Genomic DNA, 25,519 nt, shown 5'->3' on the forward strand with positions numbered 1-25,519 from the left:
GCTGATGATTGGTAAGTTTTAATAAAATTATAAAATATAAATGGGAAAATTTGTGAATGAAAGTAGGTAAACATGGTGAGCATTGAGTAGCTTCAGATCACACGGTTTATGGTAAAATAAAATGTGTTATACAATAAATATAGTTTAGTTTATTTCTCTTAATTATAGGTGTATGCAGAAAAATAGATTGTTTGTTGTTGGGGAAGCTCAACTCATGAATTTATTCCACACATGTACCAGATGCTCTTCACCTATATTAGGTGAAATCACACACATATGTGGCACAATGGTAAGAGTGGAGCAGAATTGTGTTTTTTGTGGACTAAGCACAAAATGGAACAGCCAATCCATGATAGGTTCCATTCCAAGTGGAAATCTTAGACTTTCTTGTGGAATTTTGTTAGCTGGGGCATTAGCATCAAAAACTTTACGTGTCCTACAGTTTATGAATATGCCAAGTATTTCAATGGATACTTTCATGAAACATCAAAGCTACTACCTCCAACCAGCAGTAATGGAAGTATGGGGAAACATGCGTGGAAAGTACATTGATGGTGCACTTCAAAATGGAAGGTCACTTTGCATAGGTGGAGATGGGAGGTGTGACACCCCTGGCCATAGTGCTAAATTTGGCTCATATTCAGTCATGGACCTTGATAATGGTACTATGATTGACATACAGCTTGTGCAGGTATTTATACATTTTACTTACCAAGTACCTCGTTTTATGTAAACACCAATCTAGTAACAATTTATAATTAAATTGAATCTATTGTTTATATTCAGAGTAACGAGGTGAAAAGTAGCTGCCACATGGAGAAGGAAGGTTTGGCAAGGAGTGTGGCATATTTACAGGGTCAAGGTATTAATACATGTATCTACAAAATAGTCACAGACCGTCATGTTCAAATAATTAAATGGGTCAGAGAGAACATGACAGATACTCAACACTGTGTGGATGTGTGGCATGTTGCTAAAGGTAAGCAGTTTTCTCTCCCCACAATCTTTGAGAGCAGCTGTTTTATCATGCTTAAACATTTTTCCATTGTTCTATTGGTATGCAAATGATCCACTGTTATCCGTGGTCTATTGATATCAAAAATTGATGGGTACTAGAGTAGAACAGATTATTTTAGATGAAATTGTTAATCCTTGTAGGATATTTTCAATTTATTTTAGTCAAATACAGCATCAGTGATATTGATAATATTCAATATTCAGAGCAATTTAAGTGCAATTTTATAACATGACCAGCAAATTACCTTGCAACAGTTCAACTATAATCATGACTGAAAACACAGAATACTGATGATAGGATTTATTCCTTAAGGTCTACAGAAAAAAATGCTAGCTCTTTCTAAAGAGAAAGAGTGTGGTATATTACAAGACTGGATCAAAAGTGTCACCAATCATCTTTATTGGACTGCTGCCTCAACACCTGATGGAAATGGTGATTTGATGATGGACAAATGGACATCTGTTGTAAACCACATCCAAAATATTCATGAGGGGCATGCAACTTTCTTTCCCAGATGTGAACATGAGGATTTAACAAGACAAGAGAGAAGAAAGCGATGGTTAAAACCAGGTATTTCTCTCTTATTCACATTTTAACACACTTTGACTAGGGTGGTATATGTATGCTGTTATTATAATGCCTAAATATTATATATATATTTCCAGGAACTAAACCCTTAGAGAAATTGATAACGCTCCTCAATTCTCGACAAATGAAGAAAGATATACCTAAGTTGTCAACAATACAACAGACTTCAGAACTGGAAGGATACCATTCTGTGGTGAATCAGTTTGCCCCAAAGATGCATGGGTTCTCATACAATGGAATGATGTGCAGGTAACTGCGACGTTACTGCGTACTTGTATTAATCAACATTGAAAATAAACAAGTAACTTTGCGGTCAAAAGAGCTTTGTTGTAATATACTGTGAGTTGGAAACGTAGGCTGGAGTGATGTTGATAAAGTTTGGCACCATAAAAGAAACTTGTCATTGTATTATTTCACAATGTGTACCCCCCAAAAAACTACCTTCCAACTGGTACAGTTGTCTAATAGCAGCAAAATATATTAACATTGAAATGACGACCTGAAATTCAACATTTTTGAAAAAACATTGGCCCTGGTAGTTCTGGCTAACAAATTAGTAGATTAAATTAGTACAATCACATTAGTTTTATCACATTAAATTCTACAATCAAACAGAGAACAACATATTGTTTACAAATCAACAGGTTTGGAGACGTGTGTAATACACAAGTTCTCATTACTGTCTTTGACTTTAATTATTTACTGACAGGTCTTATCCCTATGATAGAGCCTTCTAACTTCAAAAGTTAGCAATCACAATTGATGTAGTATGTAACAAGTATTCTAACACTCAGAATTTGTAATTCTATTAAGTCCTTAGTGGTAAAATACAGTATATCATAATGCATGGTTGTTTTATTTATAGGCTTGTCTTGGCAGCAATGCATTATAATGAAAATGGTGGGCGACATGCTGCTGTTACTAAGGAGGGAAATCCTTGCTATAAAATAACTTATCCAAAATTTAAAAAAGGCAGTTACACAGTGCGTCAAGTAAAGACAGAACCTACCTTCAGTAAGTACTGGTATAAAATGTTCTACATGCATGTACACTAGCAGCTTTATATATTTGCATGACTGAAGCTACTTAAAATCACAACCACAGCTCAGTTTTTCAACAAATAATACAATAACAATAATTAAAAAAATAAAATATTCTTTATTACAGATTACAATGTATGTACAAAATGTGACAACTAATGTCACTGCAAGAGTGGTAAAATGTACCATGTCACAGGCAAAAGGTGATGTGTTGAACAAAGTACCTCCTGCACTCTGCAGTGAGTTCAAAAGACCGAATAAAGAAGTGGCAGTTTCTGACTTTCAGTCGAGGTTTTTTAATCAACATAATTAAATCCCTGATAAACTCCATTCTGTGAAGGATATGTTTCTCTGATAAGATGAACTGCACATGATGGGAGTGGAACTCTGACATCTTTGCCTAAATATCCCCAGCACCATCGGACAAGTTGCCTGTAGGCAACATATCTGTATCTCCTGCAAGGAAAATAAATTGAATGTACAAATTCTGTCTACTGCACACAGTTTATTCCAACCTAATAAAATGCCTATACTTCTATTGGACATGAGAGAATACTGTTAGTATACAATTACAAATATAATGTAGTTGGTATGGCCCTCAACAAAATACTGAGGTTCTGGTTGTACATATTTATGTGTCAACCATTTTCAGTTCACAAAGTTCAGAAATTTCTAGCAAAACATAATTGTAATTGGCCTGACATTCATTAACATTTATGCACATCTACCATAATACATTTTCAGTGTAACAAAAACCATGATATATTTTGTCCTAATAAAATTGTGTTCATACCAGACCAGTATGTGCGACTTTTAATACTTACTCAGAGGATTCTGGAATAGTTCCATGGTACTGTCTATATACATGATAAGCTGTTAGCAATACATACTTGTCCAGACACACTGGCTTAAATCCAGGATGTTCTGCGATGCATGCTGTATTTGGAACTTCATCACAGACAGCTTTCACCTGCATTATTTCATAACAGCATCTACATTCCTCAGCAGAGGGCATGACATGGCATCTGTTACACTGACACCTGAATTATATAAACAACATATACTTGAAGCAGGTATCTCAGCAAAAATGAAATTTACTATCTTGTTATTTACCTCCTAAATACAGTATAATTATTTGTGAGAACAAATTATTACCATATCAGAACTATCAAAGGTAAGTTGTCAAAATCTTAAGATTGATTTATTTTGCATATTTTCAAAATCATTTATTCCTGACACTTGAAAATATGGTCTTCACCTTAATATTCATTAGGCATTACCTCTACGATATAGCACCACCCCACCCAAAGTCTCAAATAAAAAAACAAAAACATCACAGCAACTTATTGGGAATAAGTTTTTTAAGTCTCCTCCCAAATACTAACATTCTGGCCCCTTACAATTTAATTGTATGTGTTGTGGTTGTCATGATCTGTCTAATATAATAATGCTGGATGTCCAATATACAAGATAATTTCAATTTGGCTAATTAGTAAATGTCTTGCTTAAATTCGACTTTATAATTTATAATTACATCACAGTTGGGGATAGAGGGACTGTGATTACATGCATCACAAATATAAGCTCCTATGCATACAATTTAATCATAAATTGTAATTAACTACTAGGGCAATAATATGAAGCTTAAATGGTAGCTGTTGTGTCACCGATCGTATTGTACTGACTTGCAAATATAATGTCATCAGATACAGAAAATGAAATTAAACTTAGTGGGCTATACATGTCTGAGTTCCGTGATTGAACGTAATCAGAACATTTCGTTCTGGGACTTAAACTACTCCGAAATACAGGTTAATAATTATTCAAAATATGCGGAACTCCGAAAGTTAATGTTATCAAAACCAGCTGATTCGACCACTTACCACTCGGTAGTATTCAGGCGATCGCCCAAAGCATCACCGACATCGTTTTCTTCAGCAGAATCACTGTGACTGTCGTCGTTAAATTCGGGCTCAAATTGGTAGGGCCGTATACCTCCGTCAACCGATGAACCCTCGACATCGAAGTCAGAAGACTCGTAATTCAACTCAAGCTCGCAATCACGGCTTTGCGACGACGCATCACTTGGAGTTGACGAACTTTCAGCACTATGAGTTGGCGACGCCATTATTCCTTAGGGTTATGTTTGGGTCACACTTGTGACGTCACAGATTTGACGCCCATAAATGACGCGGAGTTCCTGACAGACAAATGAGCATCGACGCACCGGTAAAAATGCTAACATTGATCGCCCATAACAAAGCTCATGGTGCGTGAATTTTGATGAAATTTTCGGTATTGTCACCAATTTATTTATTGAAATATAATATCTTTGACGAATTTATCGTTCAGTGTACACTTTAATTTAGTTTCATGCTCAGTCGGTATTTATACGTTTTAATGTCAGGATAGTTCATCGGGTCTAGTCGGTGGAAATACGTTTCTGCGTGAGTATATATACATGCCAAGTCCCTGCAGTTACGTTCTCGCTAGTTCGTTTTATTTCAAGTCGTTAAATATACGTTGAAATATTTAGTTGGTTAATGTGGTCATGTCGGTGAATATACGTTGCCGTGTGAAGGTAACCCCGATCAAGTCGTTGCAGTTACGTTCTCGTTCGTTTCAGTCTCAGTTTGAGTCGTTAAATATACGTTGTAAGTGTGGACTTACTCATACGGTCAAGTCGGTTAATATACGTTAGAGCTTGAATATAACATCAGTTAAGTCACGGAAAATACGTTGTAATATGTAACACATGTAGTTCCAGTCGTTGAATATACGTTGCAATTTGAAATGTACGCTAACGGGTCGAGTACGTCAAACACGTTTTCCCCCGTACGGTACATGTCCCAAATATCCCCATACTCACGCGTTTTTTTTTTTCTTACTTCGAATTTGCATTCATGTAGTGACCTTGTACTTGCTTGTAATGTGTTTTCAATTAAGCAATATTTATTTCAATGTTTAACACGTGTTTATTGAGACTGTACAAAGGGCAAAACATCGTTACTTAACGACAGTAAAAAATGTGTATTGAAATAAAACGGTGATTTTTTTTATACGAGAAATTGTTGTCCATGGTGGTAATGAAGTGTGTATGCAAACAGATTGCAAAAAATGTGAAAACTGTGGTCGATACAGTCTGTTAACTATGGCCTATTTTTACAAAAATGTCTGGCAGGATAGCATGCACAGATGCTGGCTACTGGAGTGCATTGAATCATGACCGTTTTTCAACGACTTAACCTGATAGCGTGAAACTCCCCTGACCGGAAAAGGGTTAATCATGCAGGTATTCAGTTTACTGTAAAATTCTTTATTTTAGCTGGAATAAATTTTTTCTGAAAAGACCTTTTGGGTGTTTTGTATGGAATTTATTTTCACAGATTTTTTGACGAGTTGAATGTGAAATATAGGAAATATGGTATATTCACTGGATTTTATTTTCACTGAATCATCCCTTCAGCGAAAATAGCGAAAATTAATTCAAAGCGAAAATAAAGTATTTTACAGTAAATTATACATATTCTTTACATGCTATCATATTTTTTATGTTCTTTTCTCTACTTTTTTTGGATAATTTTGAACCAAATAGGAAGAATTTTGTATTTACTACAGGTCCTTTGAAAAACAGTGACAAAAAAAAAACCACACTTCTACGAAAAGGGAAAAATATATTGTACTTTTCACACAATAAAATAAATAACAATTATGGAATCAACATATATAGTTATTAATGAACAGAAGGTAAAAGAGCATGTTTGGTTTAGGATATTTTACCATGGCAATGATATCTCAATATTTCTAAATTGTGTTTGGTGGCATAGGGTTAAAAAAGGATAGTCTTACAATGTACTTGTTAATATCAAGGAATAATATCAAACTGATTTTATTTTGCCCTATATTAAGGTCATTTGCTGGTATTTTCCCTATCAAATAAGGTAAAAAATAATTTAATTTGTCATAAATGTTAAATGGCTCAAACATCACCATTTTTTAATGCAAAAAGTCCCATGACCATATATTTTTATGCAAGTTTTGTGAACAATGAAAATAAACCAGTGTCAAAATCAAGGAAAGTCTATTATAATACCAGCGACTGACTGTAAATGGTACTTTTTTTGCATATTATTTGGCTATTTTTTCCCCAAAAATAAAAACAAAAGCCCACATATTGTTGACTAATAATATCATAATTAATTATAGACAGACTTTAAATGAAATTAGTCACATGTAAAATTCATTATTTGAATTATGAGATACATGTATATTCTGAGTACAGAAAATGTCACTCATGGAATCACCGGGTACTAGAGGCAAAAACAGTTTTAAGTGTGTTACAATGTGAAAATCTAATATTACTAACATCAATTGGCAAGATTTGCAAATAAATCAATTACTTTAAAGTGCCTGTGCAATGCCCACCCTCACCTTTCCCATTTTAGATCTGTATCCCACTGAAATGGGCAGTTATTGATTTTTTTGCTGAAAATGATTACTCGTATCCAAGAAAATTTGGGATATTTCTCGTGTCGTAGCCACGCCCACCTATCCTGAAACGGCCTACTGTTTCCGGATTTCCGACTCTCACCGAAAGTGCGCCACCAAATGCCAAAATGTGAGAGGAAGTCATACCCCTGAGCCGTAATAACACTGGTCATTCAGTATACATTTAAACGATATACATTTTTCAGTTGGCGTTTTTTTCTTTCTTTTTCTGTTTTTAGATGTTGTGTTGTGGGCAGTTGCAGTGAAACGTATAGTCATAGTGTAAGTATTCACACTTTTCTAATCGATCCGAAGGTGCGACATCAGTAGACGAAAGCCACTTAACCTCAGATTCATTTTTTGGAAAAACTGTCCTCGTTCATGAAAAAAAAAAAAAAAAATAGGTTTAAAAGAGAAACGCCGACAAAATAAACCTGGCGCAACACTTTTGAAAGAAATAGATTCCGGACCATGATCACCGAGGCGGATTTCAGAAGAGAGAGAGACGTCCGGCAAGTGTTTCAAATGAGTTGACTTTTTTGCGATCCTGATTATCGTTTTATAGAGACCATTTAGTCCCTGTTAAGTAAAAGGTAGCAATAATTTCAACAGTGACACGAAAACGAAGCGTCGGACAAACAGGAAATTACACAGCCCTTCCACACTGCTAATTGTTTTCATTTTCGAAGGCTAAAAGTTTCTGAATTGTTTGGTGGTTTATGTTGAATGTCAAATTCACACCTCTGTTCTTTTTTTACCTCCATGCTTGCAGCTTGATCTGCGTAATAATTTCTGAAATAAGAATCCGGGCTTGGTCAATGTGTTTCCACCAAATAAAGTTTTAATATGATGTTATAATTATGACAATCACGCCATGGATCACGCTAACTCGAATCCACTCTGAATTTATCTGTATGTGTGTCGATCTCGATTATTTTTGTCATCCAATTAAACGCCGCTTTTAACGCACTTGCCCTCGTCGTGACCCGACGCGTTCACCTATTTCAACAAAATTTCAATTTATTTCCACGCGACTGTCATTTATTTAGTAACTGTGATTTGTCGTTTTTTTTAATTATTTTATAGTGATCACTATGGTCTGATGTTTAGAATGTCAAAATATGTTCTCTTTTATTTTAATTTTGAAAGTTTTACTCAGACGATCGATGAAATAGTGACGTGCCTAGTAACCTGCTAAATAACGAGATAACTCCAACGTCAAATTCTATTTTGTCCAGCGACAGTGTACAAACGTGCGCCGCTGACGATCACGGTGACCAGCAACACCAGAACGAACATATTTCGCATCTAACTCAACCCCATGCAACAAAAATTGATAGTATGTGTTCATTATGGCCCATTCCTCCTCGACGAACAAGTACATAAGTGAAAATTTAGTCGAAGACGAGAAAACTGCAGAAGAAATTTGCCTTATTTACACGTATCTGCAATGCAAGCTGCCATGCGACTTCCCCTTCTGACGTCACAAGGGGAATTTCTGTATGCAAATAAGAAGCTAATGAGGAGTCTCGTTTTAAAATACACAAAAATAAAGTTGCCGCAGATTGAGTTTAAAACATATTTTTTCACTTAAAAAAATAATTCATGTTTAGAAACATAAAAAAATAATAATATTTATGTATCAATGGATAATTTTAGGCGTGAAAATAGCAGCCATTTCACAGGCACTTTAAATAAGCAAACTATTTTTTTTTAATTTGCCCTGTGCATGTCTGATAAAATGGAAGTAATGGCAGAACAGCAAATGTTGCAGTTTTCTTAGAATTCAGTGGAATGTATACCAAGAATTGTATTTATTGTGGGAGGATAAATATTCACAAGGTTTAATTTTAGCAGATTCAATGTTGCTGAGATATTTAGTAGGTTTGAAATTGATTAGTTTGTGAATGAAACAATAAATTCTGTTGTTAACTTTGCATAATCTCTAGGTTTTAATGTAGCATGCTAGTATTTAGCTATACATGTATTGGTGAAATAAGGTGAAAATAAAACCCAGTTGACAATAAAGCATGATGAAGTAACTCAAAACTATATTACCGGTAACTACACAAACTAACGATCAAAAGATCGATGTCGGATAAAAAACTTATTTGCTTTAGTATGGAGGTGGGGGTTGGGGGTTGGATGTTGACCTCAAAAAGTATCCATCCTACAAAAACGATTTTATGTTTTAATGAAGTCAAAAAAATCTTGAAGTATATGTAGTTTTTTTTCTTTCTATCTAATCATGAACAGAAATAACAGAAAATGAAAAAAACAACATCCAAGACAGGAAAATTGTTTGGCCCGAGTGTAAATATGTGTGTCAAATGAGGCGCATTTGTAAAGTCTTTTTACACCCACCCGACAACCAACTGCTATGCCATACTACTGTCCGATTATTGTATTTAATGGTGAATGTAGTTGGACGCCATGATCAATATTTATCAATTAAGTTTCAGTGGCAGGGGGGGGGGGGCTAAAAGGAATTAAGTTTTTTATCCTACATTGAACTTTTGATGTTGTCCCTAACATGAACACAGTGTAACAATTGATTTCATAACAAGCTGTGAGCAGCCGGGCAGGTTGATTGTTACAATATTCAACAAACTTAAATGATATAAAAAAAAATAAACTTTTTAAAGTTAAAATTCCATGCTGCTAAGAATGACATGGCCTCCGAGATAAATGTTTGGTTTGTGTATTTATGAGCAGACTAATGGGCCCCTTCCTCTGATAACAAAGTTCAAAGAACAAGCAGTACATATTACAATATTATGTACAAAGTAACTACATTTATCTGCACATCCACATAAAAGCAGAGAGGCAGAGAGCAATAGAAGACAATAAGTTTTCAAATACATGTATTGCAAAAAAATTAACTGTAACTTTAAGTCTGCAGTAATCAACTTAGAAGTTAACACAAGTAAAACTTTAGACAATTGCTGAGTGGGAAAACATGAAATTGTTTTTATTCCAAAAAAAGCAAATATAAACAAGTCATAAGTTTTGACCTTGACCTTAAGATGACCTTTGATTAACAAGAGGACTGCAACATGTATTTCACTATACGAGGGCATTACGAGATTTACAAGACAAATTTGAAAAAAAAAATTTCTTGTGGTAGTTTAAATATGCCTTGCTGAATTTGTAAAATGAAACAAAATAGTTTTATCTGTACAATGTTTTGTACATTTTCCCTGTTTTTGCTATTTATGTAACTGACCCTAGATATTATATTGCATATATTACATTTTGCATTTATTGATTTTGTTCACAACCAGTAGCCACTGAACAATGCATGACCCACCGAGAGAAACACAAAGATCACCTTTTATATTCAAGATTACATACTGAACAACAACAGTTGATGCAACAGTTCAATCTTCTATAATATATATGGTAAAGGGCACAATTTTTAGGGGAAGACCCCAGAAAAACCCTAGTTTAATTAATACTTGCAGAAAAAGAAAGCTAAGAGAATGATAAATTTTGGATATCAAAGTAAAATCCAGTGATATATTGTGAATAAAAATGAATAAACATTAATATTTCAACACACAGTAGATATCTGATAAGACATGTAATTATTAAATACTGCCAAATAAATTGCAATCAAAGTCTTGAATTGTACGGCAATCATGTCGTAATAACACACCTAGTATCCACTGCAACACATCCAAACATGCAGGAAATAAGTTGTCACTCAGCCACAACACAGTACCTGTACATCCAAGTCATGTCATATTCCATTAGCCTGTTGCATTGTCCATTACAACAACACGTAGCACACTACGGTCACAAACATGGCCAAGTCCAATAACAACCACGCCCTCGAAAATCGCAATCAAACGATCACACAAATTGTCGGATTTGGTTTTATCTGAGTTATAGGATTGGGTGTTTCAGGTGAAGACGATCGTGAATGAACTCAAATATCACTGTGTGAAACAGTGGCGAAACAGGTCATCGGCATATTCAATTTCAGCACCCTGCTGACACGGTGACTAATATGCAGAACACATGAAGGGATGCAACTTGCAGCTATACACAAACAATAGATCGGAAACATTCAAGAAGACAATAAAATGTTTAAGCGCTGGGTTGGATAAAAAAAGACGCAAGTTTAAAGTCGTTGGGGTAAAATAATATTGACAACATGAAAAAAATCACTGGTAAGCGAGCCAGTGAGTGAGAGACGAGTCTGAGAAACTTGTTAGTTTTACCTTCGCTTTCTTCCACAGGTATATCAATCGGAACTCCTCCTTCGGCCATGATCACACAAAAATACGGACCGTGCTTTGCAAATAATTGGATATACAATGAATAATATATTCCCGTGTTAAGAAACGAAACGCTACTCAGATATAAACCGAAGACAGAAGATAAAGTTCAGCTCTTTACAGCGATCGCCATATTGGAATGTCACGTGATATTAAACACGTCATACAATCAATCGTTTCCGAGCCCGGTGACATCATCAGCGCCATCAAACGACGAGACGCGTAAAATGAATCAAATATCGAAAAATAAATTTTCTCGAAAAAAATAGATTTATTAGACTTTACATATATCACCGGTTTAAAGTTAAAGCTAACTGTGTTTTTAAAATTTATTTTCAACACAAAAAGTTACGATAACCTACAAATAAGGGAAAAATATTGTAAGAGCAATATGTATGTAAACAGCTACCCTGGCGCATTACTATAACATGTAAATAAAATCCTTCCTCAGGGTCATGACCAGTCGTCGACGAAATATTCTTATCCGAATAGAAACAAACGTCAAACCTGTGACAATTTATGATCTCAAGCCCAAGAGATTTAATCAGAATTAATTAATATAGTGTCTTTTGGCGTTAAATTTGCCGCAATAAGCTGAGAAATAACAGTAATTCATGAACTATTTGTCGGAAGTGGCGTAAATGGTCCAAATTCGAACGCAGTGTTTGGGCGGGAAACAAAAAGGGACGCCATCTTGGACTCATTTCAGCGTTTGTGTGGACGGTACTCTCGTTTTTACAATATTTTGCAAAAAATAGGATTGTTTCTGCCACATCGTGGAGGTGCGTCGAAGTACAGTATCAGATTCCGGCCACCGGTGTCTGTTCTGTTACCCACTTCAGGTAAATTATTGCATTGTAGTGGTTTTATTTGGGGATTTCAGTTAACTAGGAAGCGAATAGCAGCATGAAAATTTTAAATTTTATCCGCAGAATTTCAAATGACTGAGAATCTGTTTATTGTTGTTTAGGAAATCATTTCTGCTAAATATGTATAATTAACGGTATCCCAGCTAGGCAATATTATTTGAGTATTTGTAAAATTTTATTGATTTTGTAATTGACGTGTAAAAGAATTTGGTCCTCGACGAATTATCATAAGACTGCCTGCCATCGTCGTTGTACATATTACTTTTATAGGTATTTCTCATTTGTATATCTCAATGAAATTGTCGTCATCAAGGATATTATACACATTAAATTGAACTTTGTTTGGTGCAAAACAACTAGTATAGTAAAGTGGCGTGAAGTTTGCCTGGTCGAGGTGAGGTGACGCATTAATTTCGTGGGTTCAACAATATTGTAAACATCCTTTTGCATGAATAGAACGTTCGTTTTGAATTGTCTCTGAAGATCTGAAAAATCACAACAAAAACGTATGTTATCACTAGGTGTGCATTTGTTGATATTAATTAAATATTGTTGAATCATGACCTTTTGCGATAGGTAATCAACAATATCGCTCTGTCAATTTTTGACCTATTTTCGCAGTTTTAATACATTGAGGTGTGAGGTACCTTGGTATCAAATTGACTGTCATTATAAAACAATAACAGTGCAAAAGCTGAAAGTACAAGTTGTAGAATATCAGAAAGTAGTACATGGTTGCATTTTCAGTACATTTTTTCTTGAACAATGTCAGTCTCTGGATGTGCTCACATTGATTGTCGTTTCAGAAATGACATGCCAAAATGAATAATTATGAATATTCTATCAACACAACATAATTTTCAAATATGAAGGGAATGTACATGTATCCCTTTTTTAATATTTATAAATTTCACAATTCACACTGAAACAAAAGCCATTGGAATAACATTCAAACATATTAAAATTATATCATTGTCACTGCTCATTGATTGGTCATTGAAATATAGATATTTATAAAAATGAATGGATAATGTTTATTTTGGCAGTAATAGTAAATCTTTCAAATGGACTATAAATAAGTATTTTGTTGCAATGTTTTATCTAGTAGGTATGCTTTAGTGTCAAGATTGGGTCTTAAAAATGTTCAGATTTTACAGTAATCGTTTTTTTAACCCATACTTAAGCGTTCACACACATTTTCTTAGTACAGGTTAACCTTTCAGCCTGTGCTGAGGAACTGTGCATAAATGCAACTATATTCTATATGTCATTTGTAACTGCTTCTGATGGAGCAAGTAGGGTATGTAATTTTATGTCTGCCTTTCTTACTCAGGTGTGGAACCTTGGTAGTTGTAGAAAAAGTTCACAAACTGCATAATGTTTTACGCTCATTTTGTGTTGAGTAAGAAGGGTCCGTTGGCCAGGATATGGCTAGCAGCTCATTGGGACAAGAAACTGACAAAGGCCCATGTATTTGAAACAAATGTGGAAAGCAGTGTGGAGAGTATCATACACCCCAAGGTAATGTTTCAACATTTTATGCTATTACAGTGTACACTGTTCCCTTAAATTTTTTTGAATTATGAAAATAATGTGAAAATTTGCCCATTTTCCCCTTGAAATGTTTTTTCTGCATACAAAATGCATGGAAAGTTTCTCAAAAGACAAAATTTCACTGAGAAACTACAATTTAATCTGAGAAAATTGAGCGAAAATAAGGCTTACAGAGAACACTGACAGTGTATGAAAATCTGTTATTGTTGTGTAATATGTAATTTGTAATGTACATGTATTAGAAAATAAATTTAAATATGCCGTACTTGCAATGAGTTATTAGTAAATAAATATAATTGAACCATACTTGCAACTTGCAAATTACTGGTAAATATAAATATGCTAAACTTCTCATTAATACACATAAAACTATATAAATATAAGAATATAAGCAATATTAAACATGCGTGTGCCTGAAATTTTCCTGGCTGAAGTGTCCTACATTAATGACTGTCAAGAGTTGTGAATATATGTAATATTAATTAATGAGCATATGCAAAACATGCAGAAATCTACAGTGAAGGCATTTTTAATAAATACAGAATTAAGTCACCCTTGAAGATAACTACCATTTGAATAGGTGGTGAAAAGTTTAATAAGAATGAAAAATGAGAATCTTTTTCCACCTACTGTATTTGCAGATTTATGGATCTTTTTGATGAAATCATTTTCTCGGGTTTTCATAAGTGACTAGCATGTCTTTACCCACAATTTTTTGCTAGATAATAAGATGGTAGATTACTAATACTGAATATGATGTAAAAAAAAAACTGTAGATTATATTCTACATCTTCCTTGTGGGAGCATTATGTTGTTTTTTGATTCTCCTTTTTAAAAGTTTAGTTTGTAAATAATTGTATGCATGTCGTCCAAGAGGAATATGTTAATCATCAACATTTCTGGATGGAATAATTGTGCAAATGATTTCCTCCACAGTGGTTTAAATTTCTGAGAAACACTGATCAATAGATAAAGCAAGTTTAAACAAAAAACTTCAGTAATCCTGACTTCATAGTTGGTTTTAAGATGTTTATTTAGTATAAAGTACCACATTTCACCAAAAAAATAAATAGGTCATAATGTAATAATTTTTTTATTAGGTCAAGATGGCATTACGAACATCGGGTCATTTGCTCTTGGGTGTTGTGCGAATCCACAGTCGGAAAGCCAAATATTTATTAGCAGATTGCAATGAAGCCTTTGTAAAAATCAAGATGGCTTTTAGGCCTGGAGTTGTTGACCTACCAGAAGAAAACCGTGAAGCTGCATTCACTGCCATCACCTTACCGGAAGTGTTCCATGATTTTGATGCACCTGTCCCAGACTATAAGTAAGTACCTATACTCATTGATCAACCATATTTAAATTGCACTTTTCTTTTTGCATGCATCGTGCGATAACTGTTTCAGCGACATGAACAGAGTTTTTACTTATTTGTAAATGCGTTATCACTTAGTGATATGTCGTGTAACATGGCATACATTTATGACTATCATATACAAATAGCTGGAAAATTAATTTTTGATTGATTTGATTCATTATTCTCCTGGTTAGGTGTTGTTGGCATATGGGTAACTTGAACATAATTTTTTTTTTTATCTAAGTATTTACTAGGACTAGAAATTTACAAAAATAAGGCTTGTTGCCTTTCAACTGATATGCTTGCCATTTTTTAAATTTCATAACTTATTCTTACATGCTAGATGTTTGGGTCTAGTAAATAATTTTAGTGGGAAATAATTTTCTTGAAGTTGCAAAAGCATGTAATTTCCAACTTTTCAGAGAAATTTCTTTTCTTACTAAAGTCATTGTCCTTATTTAACAATACACATTCAATTAATTAGATAATTTTAATTACAACAGTTTCAAATCATTCTTTCAATAATTTTTTTCCATGTAAACATTGTTTTCTAATTTGTGAAATGTTTAGCAATTGCGCCAGACTTAATCAAAGTTGTTGGTAAAATTAAAGACAATGTATGAACTTTGTTTTTTAAATCTAGACCATCAGGAATTCAAACTAAGTTGAACGTTTCATTTAATCATGGAAAATTCTGATTTACGCTTCTTTTGCCACTATTAGTTTTGGATCATGCAAACATGTTATACGACTCAATGGTTTGATTGGCAGCCACGTTGTCATCCTTGCCCAATTTGATTTCAATGAAATTGACATCCTTCCAATTTTTTATCTTCAAATTACATATTTAGGGCTTCTTTATGAATCTACTTGCCGTTGATCTACATAAAATAATTTTAATAATGCTTTTTATTTTATTCAGTGACATTGAAATTCAAAAACAATTTACTATGAATCAAAGTCGAGTAGAAGAAATCACAATGAAAGAAGATTTCGGAAATATTACATTGGCTGGTCATGATGATGGATTTGGTAAGTCACTACTGTTTATTAGGTTACTGTATTCAGAGAATAACACTCTTATGCATTGCTTCGTAGCAAATGTTTAGTGTCAATAGCACAATCCGGTCATGTTGTGTTTCACAAGTGAATAACTTATTTTTCTGAAATGTGCCACTTTCTTGCTATGAATCTTGTTTTCTGCTGTGTTTAGAAATATTACAGCAACTATTCCATATTTGGAATTCAAATTTCCTAACATAGAATGCAGGTACTCTGTACAGTACTACATAATTATGGCATGCTGTAACATGAGTCTTTACTTGTGTTCTAATATAAACATTTGGAAAAATATGTTAATGTTATGTTTTTGTTTAATACAGGTGACATTCCATTTGATGATCGTGAAGTTCTTCGGGATACTAGTCAAATGGAAGAGACATTGTACAAGCCATCTGGTGATGAAAGTAATTTGTTGTTAGAAGGAGAAAAGAAAGATAGCAATATTGATGCATCATTGGATAAACCTATGGATCTTGGTGGATATGATAAACCACTTGTAGATGATGGCTTTGGAGGAGGAATGGGAATGGGTGATGGTATTCTCGGTAAGCATACAAATTTGTTAATAGTAAATTTGACCAGAAGTTGATGACTTGGTTCAAACTTCATGAACAGATTGTCTGGATCTTTAACAACAATGCTTTCATGCCCTTCAAAATTGTCAAATGTTTTTTTTAGTCCAAGGCATATATAGAAATGAGTATCCTTGGAATGCAAAAGTATGAGCCCTGTGGGAAATTATATTTTACCACTCTTGGTCATGTGACCCGCTGCCCTGATCGTGTGTTTATTATAGTATTTCCACAATTGATCTCTTCTCTGTGGAATTATAATCAGCCACATACAGTATGCAAATTAGTAATCGCCAGGTTTTGTATGCATACTAGTAATTACTACAGTTTTGGTTTGCGCACATGTAGATTGGTAATTTGCACACTCATTAGTGTTAGATATTTCTGAAGGTTTTGAATTTTGGATGTGAATGTTCTTTCTCAGCTATTGGAAAGGTGGATTCAAACCAAGAATTTCATATAAGTAGTCAGTACCTACAACCCCTATATAAAAGGAGTAAATTATGCTAGTAGAACTAGTCAATGTTATTTACAGGGCTTGGAATTTATGGAGGCAATGGCCAAGATGCCCCAACTGTATGCTTTGATGCTGTTTGAAATTGGGTGCCTTCAATATACTGAATTTCAGTATGTAAATGTTATAACATAAATGAAGTTGCTTATGTAATAATGACTGTTTTCTTGATAGGTGATGGGTTTATGATAGATGGCAATCTTTTTGAAGAACAGCCAGAAATAACAGGCAATGATATATCTCTTGGCCCTGAACCAGGAGCAAAGCGAGCTGAAAGAAGTAAGTTTTTTGTATTCACACACATGCTCATAAATTTAACTGGGATTGTGACAGTGTATAATACTTTATAGTATTCCCAATACAAGTTCCTCATGATGTTATCCTCGGATGAAATTCAGGCGTATATTGTATGTACTTGAATATTCTCAATACCTTGCCAGCCTTAGTTGCTGGTCACCACACACTGCATCATTCACTCAAATTTGATTCATTCATTCTTCATCAATCATTCCATCTTTTCTTTTTGTTTTAACTTTTCATCAACCAAAGTAGAAACAAGTTACTTTAACTTTATGGGTGGCTTCTCGTTGGTTTAGAACAACCCTGCCCTGGCAAAACCTGAATTTTAATTCTTTTTTAATTGTTATTTTGTAGTGGCGAAAGCACGTGAAGAGCCTCCACAAGTAGAAGGAGTAGTTGAAGACCCTATATCATATTCCCCCCCACCGTCAGTAGCACCTCCTCCATCAGTTGCTCCGTCTATCATTGATCAAACCACACTTGTACCAAACGAAGATGAAGCATTTGCATTAGAACCTATTGATGTCACAGGTATAGTAAATCTCTGTATATTGGTGATAAACCTAATAATGGCAGAGTGCTGACAATACAACTGTCGTACAAAAACATGGGGAAGAGAGAAAAAAAACAAATGTTCTTTCAAATAGAATTAAATGACCTATGATGTAATTGATGGTTAGAATGGAAAGTGAATTGAATTCTGCTTCCTTCCTCTACTGAACAAATATAACATTCACAGTGTACTCAACTCAAAAAATCATGATTTTTTTTTCCAGGGGTGGGCGCTTACCCGAGCACCCCCCTCGTAAAAGAGAGCAAATGACAATTTAAGTTCACCGACTTTAGAAGGAAATAAAATTATAAAATTAGTTGCGACTTTTACAATGAAGAAACAAAAATGCTCAAATAGTGCAAGAAAACATCATCAAATAACATCGTCTGTTATTTAACCAATGAGATTGCTGTGTTGAGCCAATGCAATTCTTCGGAAATTCTCGAAGACTTTCTGGTAACACAATGCGGAAGTGAATTATCGATTATGTTGATTTGATTTCAGCAAATAAACTGCATGATTTTTTTTCAAAAACTGGCAACTGGCAATTTTTGATAGGTAAACTGAATATGGCATGAAGTATTTACTGTATTTCACTTTCGTTTATAGGTCATTGTTGAAGCGTAGTTTACGCACGATTACCGTGGTCTACGCATTCACAAATGATTCACGGTGGTCGATATCCACGCTGTATCATCTAAAAATGATTGCCAGTATTCGGAAAAGTTAAACAATGATCAAAGACGAAGTTTTATGATTAGACAGTCAAATTTGGCGATTGCCGCTTAGCCAACCGTAAACCCAAAATTAGAAATGTCCCAGTCGAGTCGAGTATGGTAGATGTGCTTATTTCGTTGATTTTTTTTCTATAGGTTTAAAAGAAACTAGGCAAAGACGCAAGCGTAAATTAGTTGTTGATGATTGTAAGGAATTATCAGGTGATATCATAAAAGCACAACTGAAAGACACATCAGATATTGTTACAACATTAGATTTAGCACCACCCACCAAGAAACTTATGATCTGGAAGGAAACAGGAGGTGTAGATAAACTTTTTTCATTGCCTGGCAGAGTCACAGGAACATGTCTTCTTAAGGTAAGCTTTTTGATTAAAACAGATGAGATTTGATTTGTCCTGCTTCTGGCAAAAAAAGCTTATGGTGCAGTGCCCTCCAGCATTGTTCAGATAGTTGGCACCTGGACATTTGTACAATTGTTAGTGTGTTCGTCTTGCTCGAAGGAGGTTCTGGGTTTGAATCCTGAAGCTGACTGGTTCACTCAGTGGTATGAATCAGAGTACAGTCTGCCCTACGTGCCAAACACCTGGTATTAGATTTGAGAGACTGGTTTGCAAATTAACTTGCGATTGTCATTAAACACAGAAGAAGTGATGACATTGCCTTGGAATGTCAGCGGGCACACAAATCTTAGCAAAAAAAAAACAAAAAAAAATTGATATATCAAATATATTCCACATTCTAATTTATGTATGAATTATCAATAACATTGAAAAGTAGTTAATACTGGTATCTCCCTAGCTACACTACCAATCATGGCATCTTATTATATATATTCTATTTTGTTACAATAAAATTAATTAACAACCATAAAATTCCTATTTGAGGTTGTGGCTTTAATTAAAATTATTTTTTTCAATGGACAAATTGGTCTATTCAAGAAATTGTATTATACAGTACTATTTGTAGATATTATTTATTGTGCAGTGTGTTATACAGTGTGAAATTTTGTTTGTGTACAAGTTTGTCTGTGTGTAAAAATCCGAAAGTGCGCTTAGAATCGCAATAAAGTTGCAATCGAGTGTCATGCATCTCATTAGCATATCATTATCCCTTCTGGCCTTTGTTTTCTGAAAAAATTTCCCACTGTTACCGAAGTGAATGTTCTAATTAAAGCCGCACCAAGACTTCACGCATCTGAATTCGTTAGCACCGGTATACTAGTAGTAGGTCACAACTGAGAGACAGTCGTCTGACACAGTTGATTGCGTTAGACTACTGACGTGTTCGACTTCCGGCAGAGTGACTGTACATTCCATGTTTAATTTAGAGATCGGGAAATTACAGTCACTCCAAAAAAAAATTTTCAAATGATAACAAAAAAATTCTCAGTATATTATTAATGTAATATGTATTTATTTTCTTACTTTTTTTTTGATAACGAAATATATATTCTAAAAGAAGTAAAAACAAAAACGAATGCATTTTTAGTAGCAAATGATCACGGTAACGGTCACACAAGTGAATAACTTGCTTGTTTTCGAAGTGTTACAATTGATGATTATTACTCAGTAGTGATTACAATAACGTACAAAAATTAAATTTGTTGAATTGTTGTGAAAATTCAACTTAGTTTCTCCGCAAGCCAATGATTTCGGTCACACATAAATGCTCGATCCGGTACGATATCCGCCATGTTTGTTCAAACTGGTTCTTTAGTGACTTGAAACTGTTTTTTGACCTGATAGGTCAAGTCGCTGATTAACCAATCGAAACGCTGGGTGGTGCCAACGTGTTTAAATTACCATAGCTCATTTAAATATATTAATGATAGTTCAGCGACCTCGTGGTGAACGAAACACGGAAAAGATTTATCGTTGTTGTAGTGCGATTGTTTGGCTTTGATTTACATGGGAAAACGCATTAATTTTTTTAGCTCCGCTGTCGACTTTGTCGAGCGGAGCTTATCGTGTTTTACTTTTTCGACTTCTTCTTGAAAACTACAAGCCTGAATGTTTTGATACTTGGTGTATATGTACCTTGGGTAAACCTCTCTCAGATTTGTTCATTTCATGATGATATCTTCAATTCTCTAATTTTGATGAATTTTTTTGTCATTTTTGGTAAAAAGTGATATTTTCAACTTCTTGTTGAAAACCGCAAGTCTGATTGCTTTGATATTACATATATAGGTACTACAGTGGACCTCTCTCAGATTTGTTCATTTTGTAATGATATTTTCAATTCTCTAATTTTGGTGAATATTATTGTCATTTTTGGTAAAAAATGATATTTTCTGACTTCTTGTTAAAACCGCAAGTCCAATTGCTTTGATATTACATATATAGGTACTACATATGTACCTCTCTCAGGTTTCTTCATTTTGTAATGATATCTTTAATTTTTTAATTTTGGTGAATATTTTTGTCATTTTTGGTAAAAAATGATATTTTCGACTTCTTGTTAAAACCGCAAGTCCAATTGCTTTGATATTACATATATAGGTACTACATATGTACCTCTCTCAGGTTTCTTCATTTTGTAATGATATCTTTAATTTTTTAATTTTGGTGAATATTTTTGTCATTTTTGGTAAAAAATGATATTTTCGACTTCTTGTTAAAACCGCAAGTCCAATTGCTTTGATATTACATATATAGGTACTACATATGTACCTCTCTCAGGTTTCTTCATTTTGTAATGATATCTTTAATTTTTTAATTTTGGTGAATATTTTTGTCATTTTTTGGTAAAAAGTGATATTTTCGACTTCTTGTTAAAAACCACAATCAATTATGGTGAAAAATTATATTTTTGAATTCCTGTTGAAAACAGCAAGTCCCATTGCTTTGATACTATACATATTGTTCATTTTCTAATATCTTCTGTTCTTTAATTGAAATGTGCATCGCTAACAGCGGAGCTATCTCAGCCGATTTTTAGAACCATCATAGTATAAATTCTATTACTGTTTTATTAGATTTTCACACGTAATTTAACGACACAAAAAATGGCTTCGAAAAATCATGAACCAGAACCAGAACCTGAACCAGAAGAAAAAATGGAAGTAGATGAACCAGAAATACCAAGAGAGGAAGAAATTCATGAAGGTAAACAAGAGATTGATAATTATTGTGAAAGTGAAGAGAATAATTCAATATTTAGTGTCATCTTATCATAAGCAAGTTCTTCCAGTTGACATCTCAAAGTTCTCATTTTGCAAATATGTAAAACATTTTTCCAAAACAAGCTAATGGCATGTGTTCAAAGGATGCCATTTTAGCTATAAAAAAAGATATACTTTCGCATTAATTTCATTTTGAAAGTACTGGCTGGTCTCAACTCTGTAGACTACAATGTAACTGATCAAACAGAGCTGCCTAATTCTTTTTATGCAGTTTTTTTCATTGCCCATCCACAGTCTAAACATTTAATTGGTCAGATTTGCCAAGAGGGAATGAAACTTCAACCAATTTAATTATCCATTATCCAGGCTTTGTTTGCTTGGAATTGTAGTTGTAGTTGCTATACATCAGACAAATGATTAGTGTAATAATTGTTCAGAAATACTTTTTCTAGGATTTCTCAACCAGTTAGTGTGCCATACAGGAAGTGGCCTGTAACTCGAGGTCTGATTGTTGATCAAACTAGAACTTAACATTCTTTGGATAGTCATCATTGTTTAGATTGTCACCAGCAAGTTGAGTTGCTACTTGCACCAGATTGACTGACTGATACTGATAGCCAGTTTCTTTATTTGTAATGTCATTGTTTATATAAATGTTTATTGATTCAGAACAACCTGTGCAAGAACTTGACTCAACACTTCATATCAATGAGAGTGCACGGATAGAAAATAGGGAAGTAAGTACAATTGCTGCTAAAGATCTGCCATTAATGTCACCAGTACGACGACCAGATTCCCCATCAAGTGATGGTGATGCAGGTGATATGGGTGATGATCTATTTGGACCTGGTTCTGTACAGTCATTCGGTGTTGAAGCGCCCTCCGACAGTGAAGAGGAAGAGGCACAACCTGAAGAAGAGGAAGAAGAAGAAGATGTAAGTATTAAGTTCATCTTTTCTGTGTCCTCCATCCCTCCAAATTTTCATCAATTTATTTATGAATGCAGGCTACATTATAATTCTCTCTGATACTAAATTAGGATTGCAAAGTTGTCAAAATCATCTCTCAAAATCATCTGCGTACTGTACTGTTACCACATAAAAATAAATAATGATTTTGAACAGAACTAATAAACTGTCAGATGACATATTTTTCTATGAGGGTAAAGAAATAAATACAGCCATTTGGCAACTACTAAGTACTCTAAGCATAAATGGAAAAAGTAATGAGCTCTTTGAAAAGAAAAGGACAAAACCTTTGTTCTCACTGAAAGAAAAGTTGGTGATGAATCTAATCTACATTTAAAAATTTCTCATGAAAAATAAGAGCATGCAATAGAGCAAATGGTTCTTTGTCATTGTACCATCTCTGCAAGATGTTTTTATGTTTAACACTTGCCCTCAGATTGACATGTAAAATTGTCTTGGTAGACATACTTTTAATAGAAGATTATAACTTTCTTTCAGACGGGGGATGAACAAGATGATGAAAACGTAGAAGAAATGGAAGAGAGGCGATGGAATAAAAGAACACAACAAATGATACACATTCTACAGAAACAACTTCAAAGACAAGACCAAATCACCTTTTCTGAATTGTCAAAGAAAAACAACCGCAAACAAGCTGCATCCAAGTTCTACACATTCCTTGTATTAAAGAAACAAAATGCAATTGATGTTCATCAGGATGACTCATTTGGCGAAATCAGTATCAGTAAAGGACCTAGATTTGATATGATACTGTAAGCAAGAATATACTGACTTGTGCTTTGATGTTGCCTTCCAGTGTTCTTCATGGCTGAGAATAAGGACTTGTGAATTGAATGGTCTGTGCTGGTCAGCAATAAGTGTCTATTGCCACAATATAGAGATGATACTTCATTGTTGACACTGCAATAGATACACATGGTGGTTCTTTTTATTCAGAAAGAATACACATGATGGAATAATTGATTAATTTTATAAAACCTTGCAAGTTTCTGTTCGAAATCCTGCAAAATTCAGAACTGTAAATTTTTTATGTTCTATCTCCTCTTGCTCCAGATTATTTTTTCAGACATAGTACTGTGTGTGTATTTGTTGATCCATTTCTGAAGCTGCTTCTGTTTTTCTTCATTATTATGAAGTTAACCTATTGTGATATAAATTTAAGAATAAAACCTTAAATCCTAAATGATATGGACTGAAGGAGCTATGGGGAACACTGGGAAATCCTCCTTTGTAAAGAATGTTTAATATATACCAAGTTATATCAGAGCAATTTTATTTTGCTCACAATATTCAAATAGCTCGTCATAAAGCTGCTAAGAACTATTCGATTTTATTCTCTAGATTTATATGTTAATTTTTTCCCTCAACTATGTTGGGGAGGGGTGGTGGCTTTTGCTTATGGCGGCACTGTTCTCATTGTTATTTATTGCTCATGTTTGTGTAATGGCTTGAGTAATTTTAATCCAAATAATATCAAACTTGGTTTTCTCTTAGTCAGTTTAAAATCTTGCCAGAGTTGAATCTTCATACCATTTCATAAAAGATCATAAAATGTTAAGAAAATTGTGGTCCAATCTGGTTAGATATGTTTGGCTGTATGATTCATGGCTCACAGTGTATATGCATTACTGTCTTGTATTTCTTGTAAAGTTCTGAAGTCCTTATAGGGATATCTATTAGATTGACCTTATTTTGGCTTTCGAAACTGTATGAAATGTACAATAGGAAATGATTGTTTTGACAAGTTTTATAATACTTTCATAACACTAAAACACGCTTCAGTTATCAAAGTTAAATTTGAATCCATTGGACTGTGCATGGGAATATACCTGCATTGTATGTACTCTGTACGAAGAACATTACTCAATTCAAATGTATAACGTTATTGCATGACCTAATTAACATGCCCAAAAATATTACAATAAGCTATAGACCAACCAAGTTACTGCAATGTATTATGCATAGTATTTCTATTTAGATTATTTAGCATAGCAACAATTCCCTACTCAACTTTATATTTTTCATTGACTTCTTGGTATACAAGTACCTATCAGATTTGTTCATTTCATTGCTATAATTTTCAAACAATTCTTTTAGCAAATATTTTTGTCATTTTTCTTAAACTACTAGCCAGATTGCTTTGATACTTCGTATGTAGGTACCTTGGGTGGAACTCTATCAGATTTCCTAATTTTTGATGATATCTTAAATTCTATATTTTTAGCGAATATTTTATATAATCCAACTTGTTTTTAAAAGCTACTAGCCAACGCTTCATAATGCTGTTGAATCCTGTAAATCAACTGATAAGACATCTGACAGCTTGTTATTTTTATATCAAGCATATGGTTCAAAACGCATCTTCCAATTTAAATTTAGTTCAGAGTTGTATTGTTTGCATTTTTAAGGTATTATTTAAAAGTTGGATGGATTCATATCACCATTAAACTGGTTGTCATTGATCT

At 33.9% G+C, this 25,519-nt stretch overlaps 4 protein-coding genes across 4 annotated transcripts in view; 2 read left to right on the plus strand and 2 right to left on the minus strand.

The window, feature by feature from the left end:
* The window catches only part of LOC100376219 (uncharacterized), a 57,593-nt gene extending 45,980 nt beyond the window's left edge, over positions 1–11,613 (minus strand). Inside the window, exon 1 of the mRNA XM_085507757.1 lies at positions 11,361–11,613. Within this exon, the coding sequence (XP_085363883.1) occupies positions 11,361–11,409 (49 nt within the window). The 5' untranslated portion in view covers positions 11,410–11,613. The remainder of the gene's footprint in view (positions 1–11,360) is intronic.
* On the plus strand, positions 1,541–3,135 carry LOC146734353 (uncharacterized). The gene is made up of 4 exons (XM_085507615.1): positions 1,541–1,588; positions 1,684–1,855; positions 2,472–2,620; positions 2,774–3,135. The coding sequence occupies exons 2-4, from the start codon at positions 1,731–1,733 to the stop codon at positions 2,803–2,805; spliced, it is 306 nt and encodes a 101-aa protein (XP_085363741.1). The 5' UTR covers positions 1,541–1,588; positions 1,684–1,730; the 3' UTR covers positions 2,806–3,135.
* LOC146734354 (uncharacterized) lies at positions 2,943–4,868 on the minus strand. Its single transcript, XM_085508193.1, has 3 exons — positions 4,530–4,868; positions 3,471–3,686; positions 2,943–3,102 (listed from the first exon to the last, which is right to left on the minus strand). Exons 1-3 carry the CDS (start codon positions 4,772–4,774, stop codon positions 2,943–2,945), a joined length of 621 nt encoding a protein of 206 aa, XP_085364319.1. The 5' UTR covers positions 4,775–4,868.
* Positions 11,614–12,119: 506 nt separating the features above from the next.
* On the plus strand, positions 12,120–24,237 carry LOC100376067 (double-strand-break repair protein rad21 homolog). Its single transcript, XM_002736341.4, has 11 exons — positions 12,120–12,259; positions 13,620–13,807; positions 14,941–15,170; positions 16,123–16,232; positions 16,583–16,807; positions 17,523–17,627; positions 18,003–18,179; positions 19,074–19,297; positions 21,919–22,048; positions 22,735–23,000; positions 23,532–24,237. The coding sequence occupies exons 2-11, from the start codon at positions 13,664–13,666 to the stop codon at positions 23,808–23,810; spliced, it is 1,890 nt and encodes a 629-aa protein (XP_002736387.1). The 5' UTR covers positions 12,120–12,259; positions 13,620–13,663; the 3' UTR covers positions 23,811–24,237.
* The last annotated feature ends 1,282 nt before the right edge of the window (positions 24,238–25,519 follow it).

This window comes from Saccoglossus kowalevskii, chromosome 14 (genome assembly GCF_978046115.1).
Source record: "Saccoglossus kowalevskii chromosome 14, keSacKowa6.1, whole genome shotgun sequence".
Lineage (NCBI taxonomy): Eukaryota > Metazoa > Hemichordata > Enteropneusta > Harrimaniidae > Saccoglossus > Saccoglossus kowalevskii.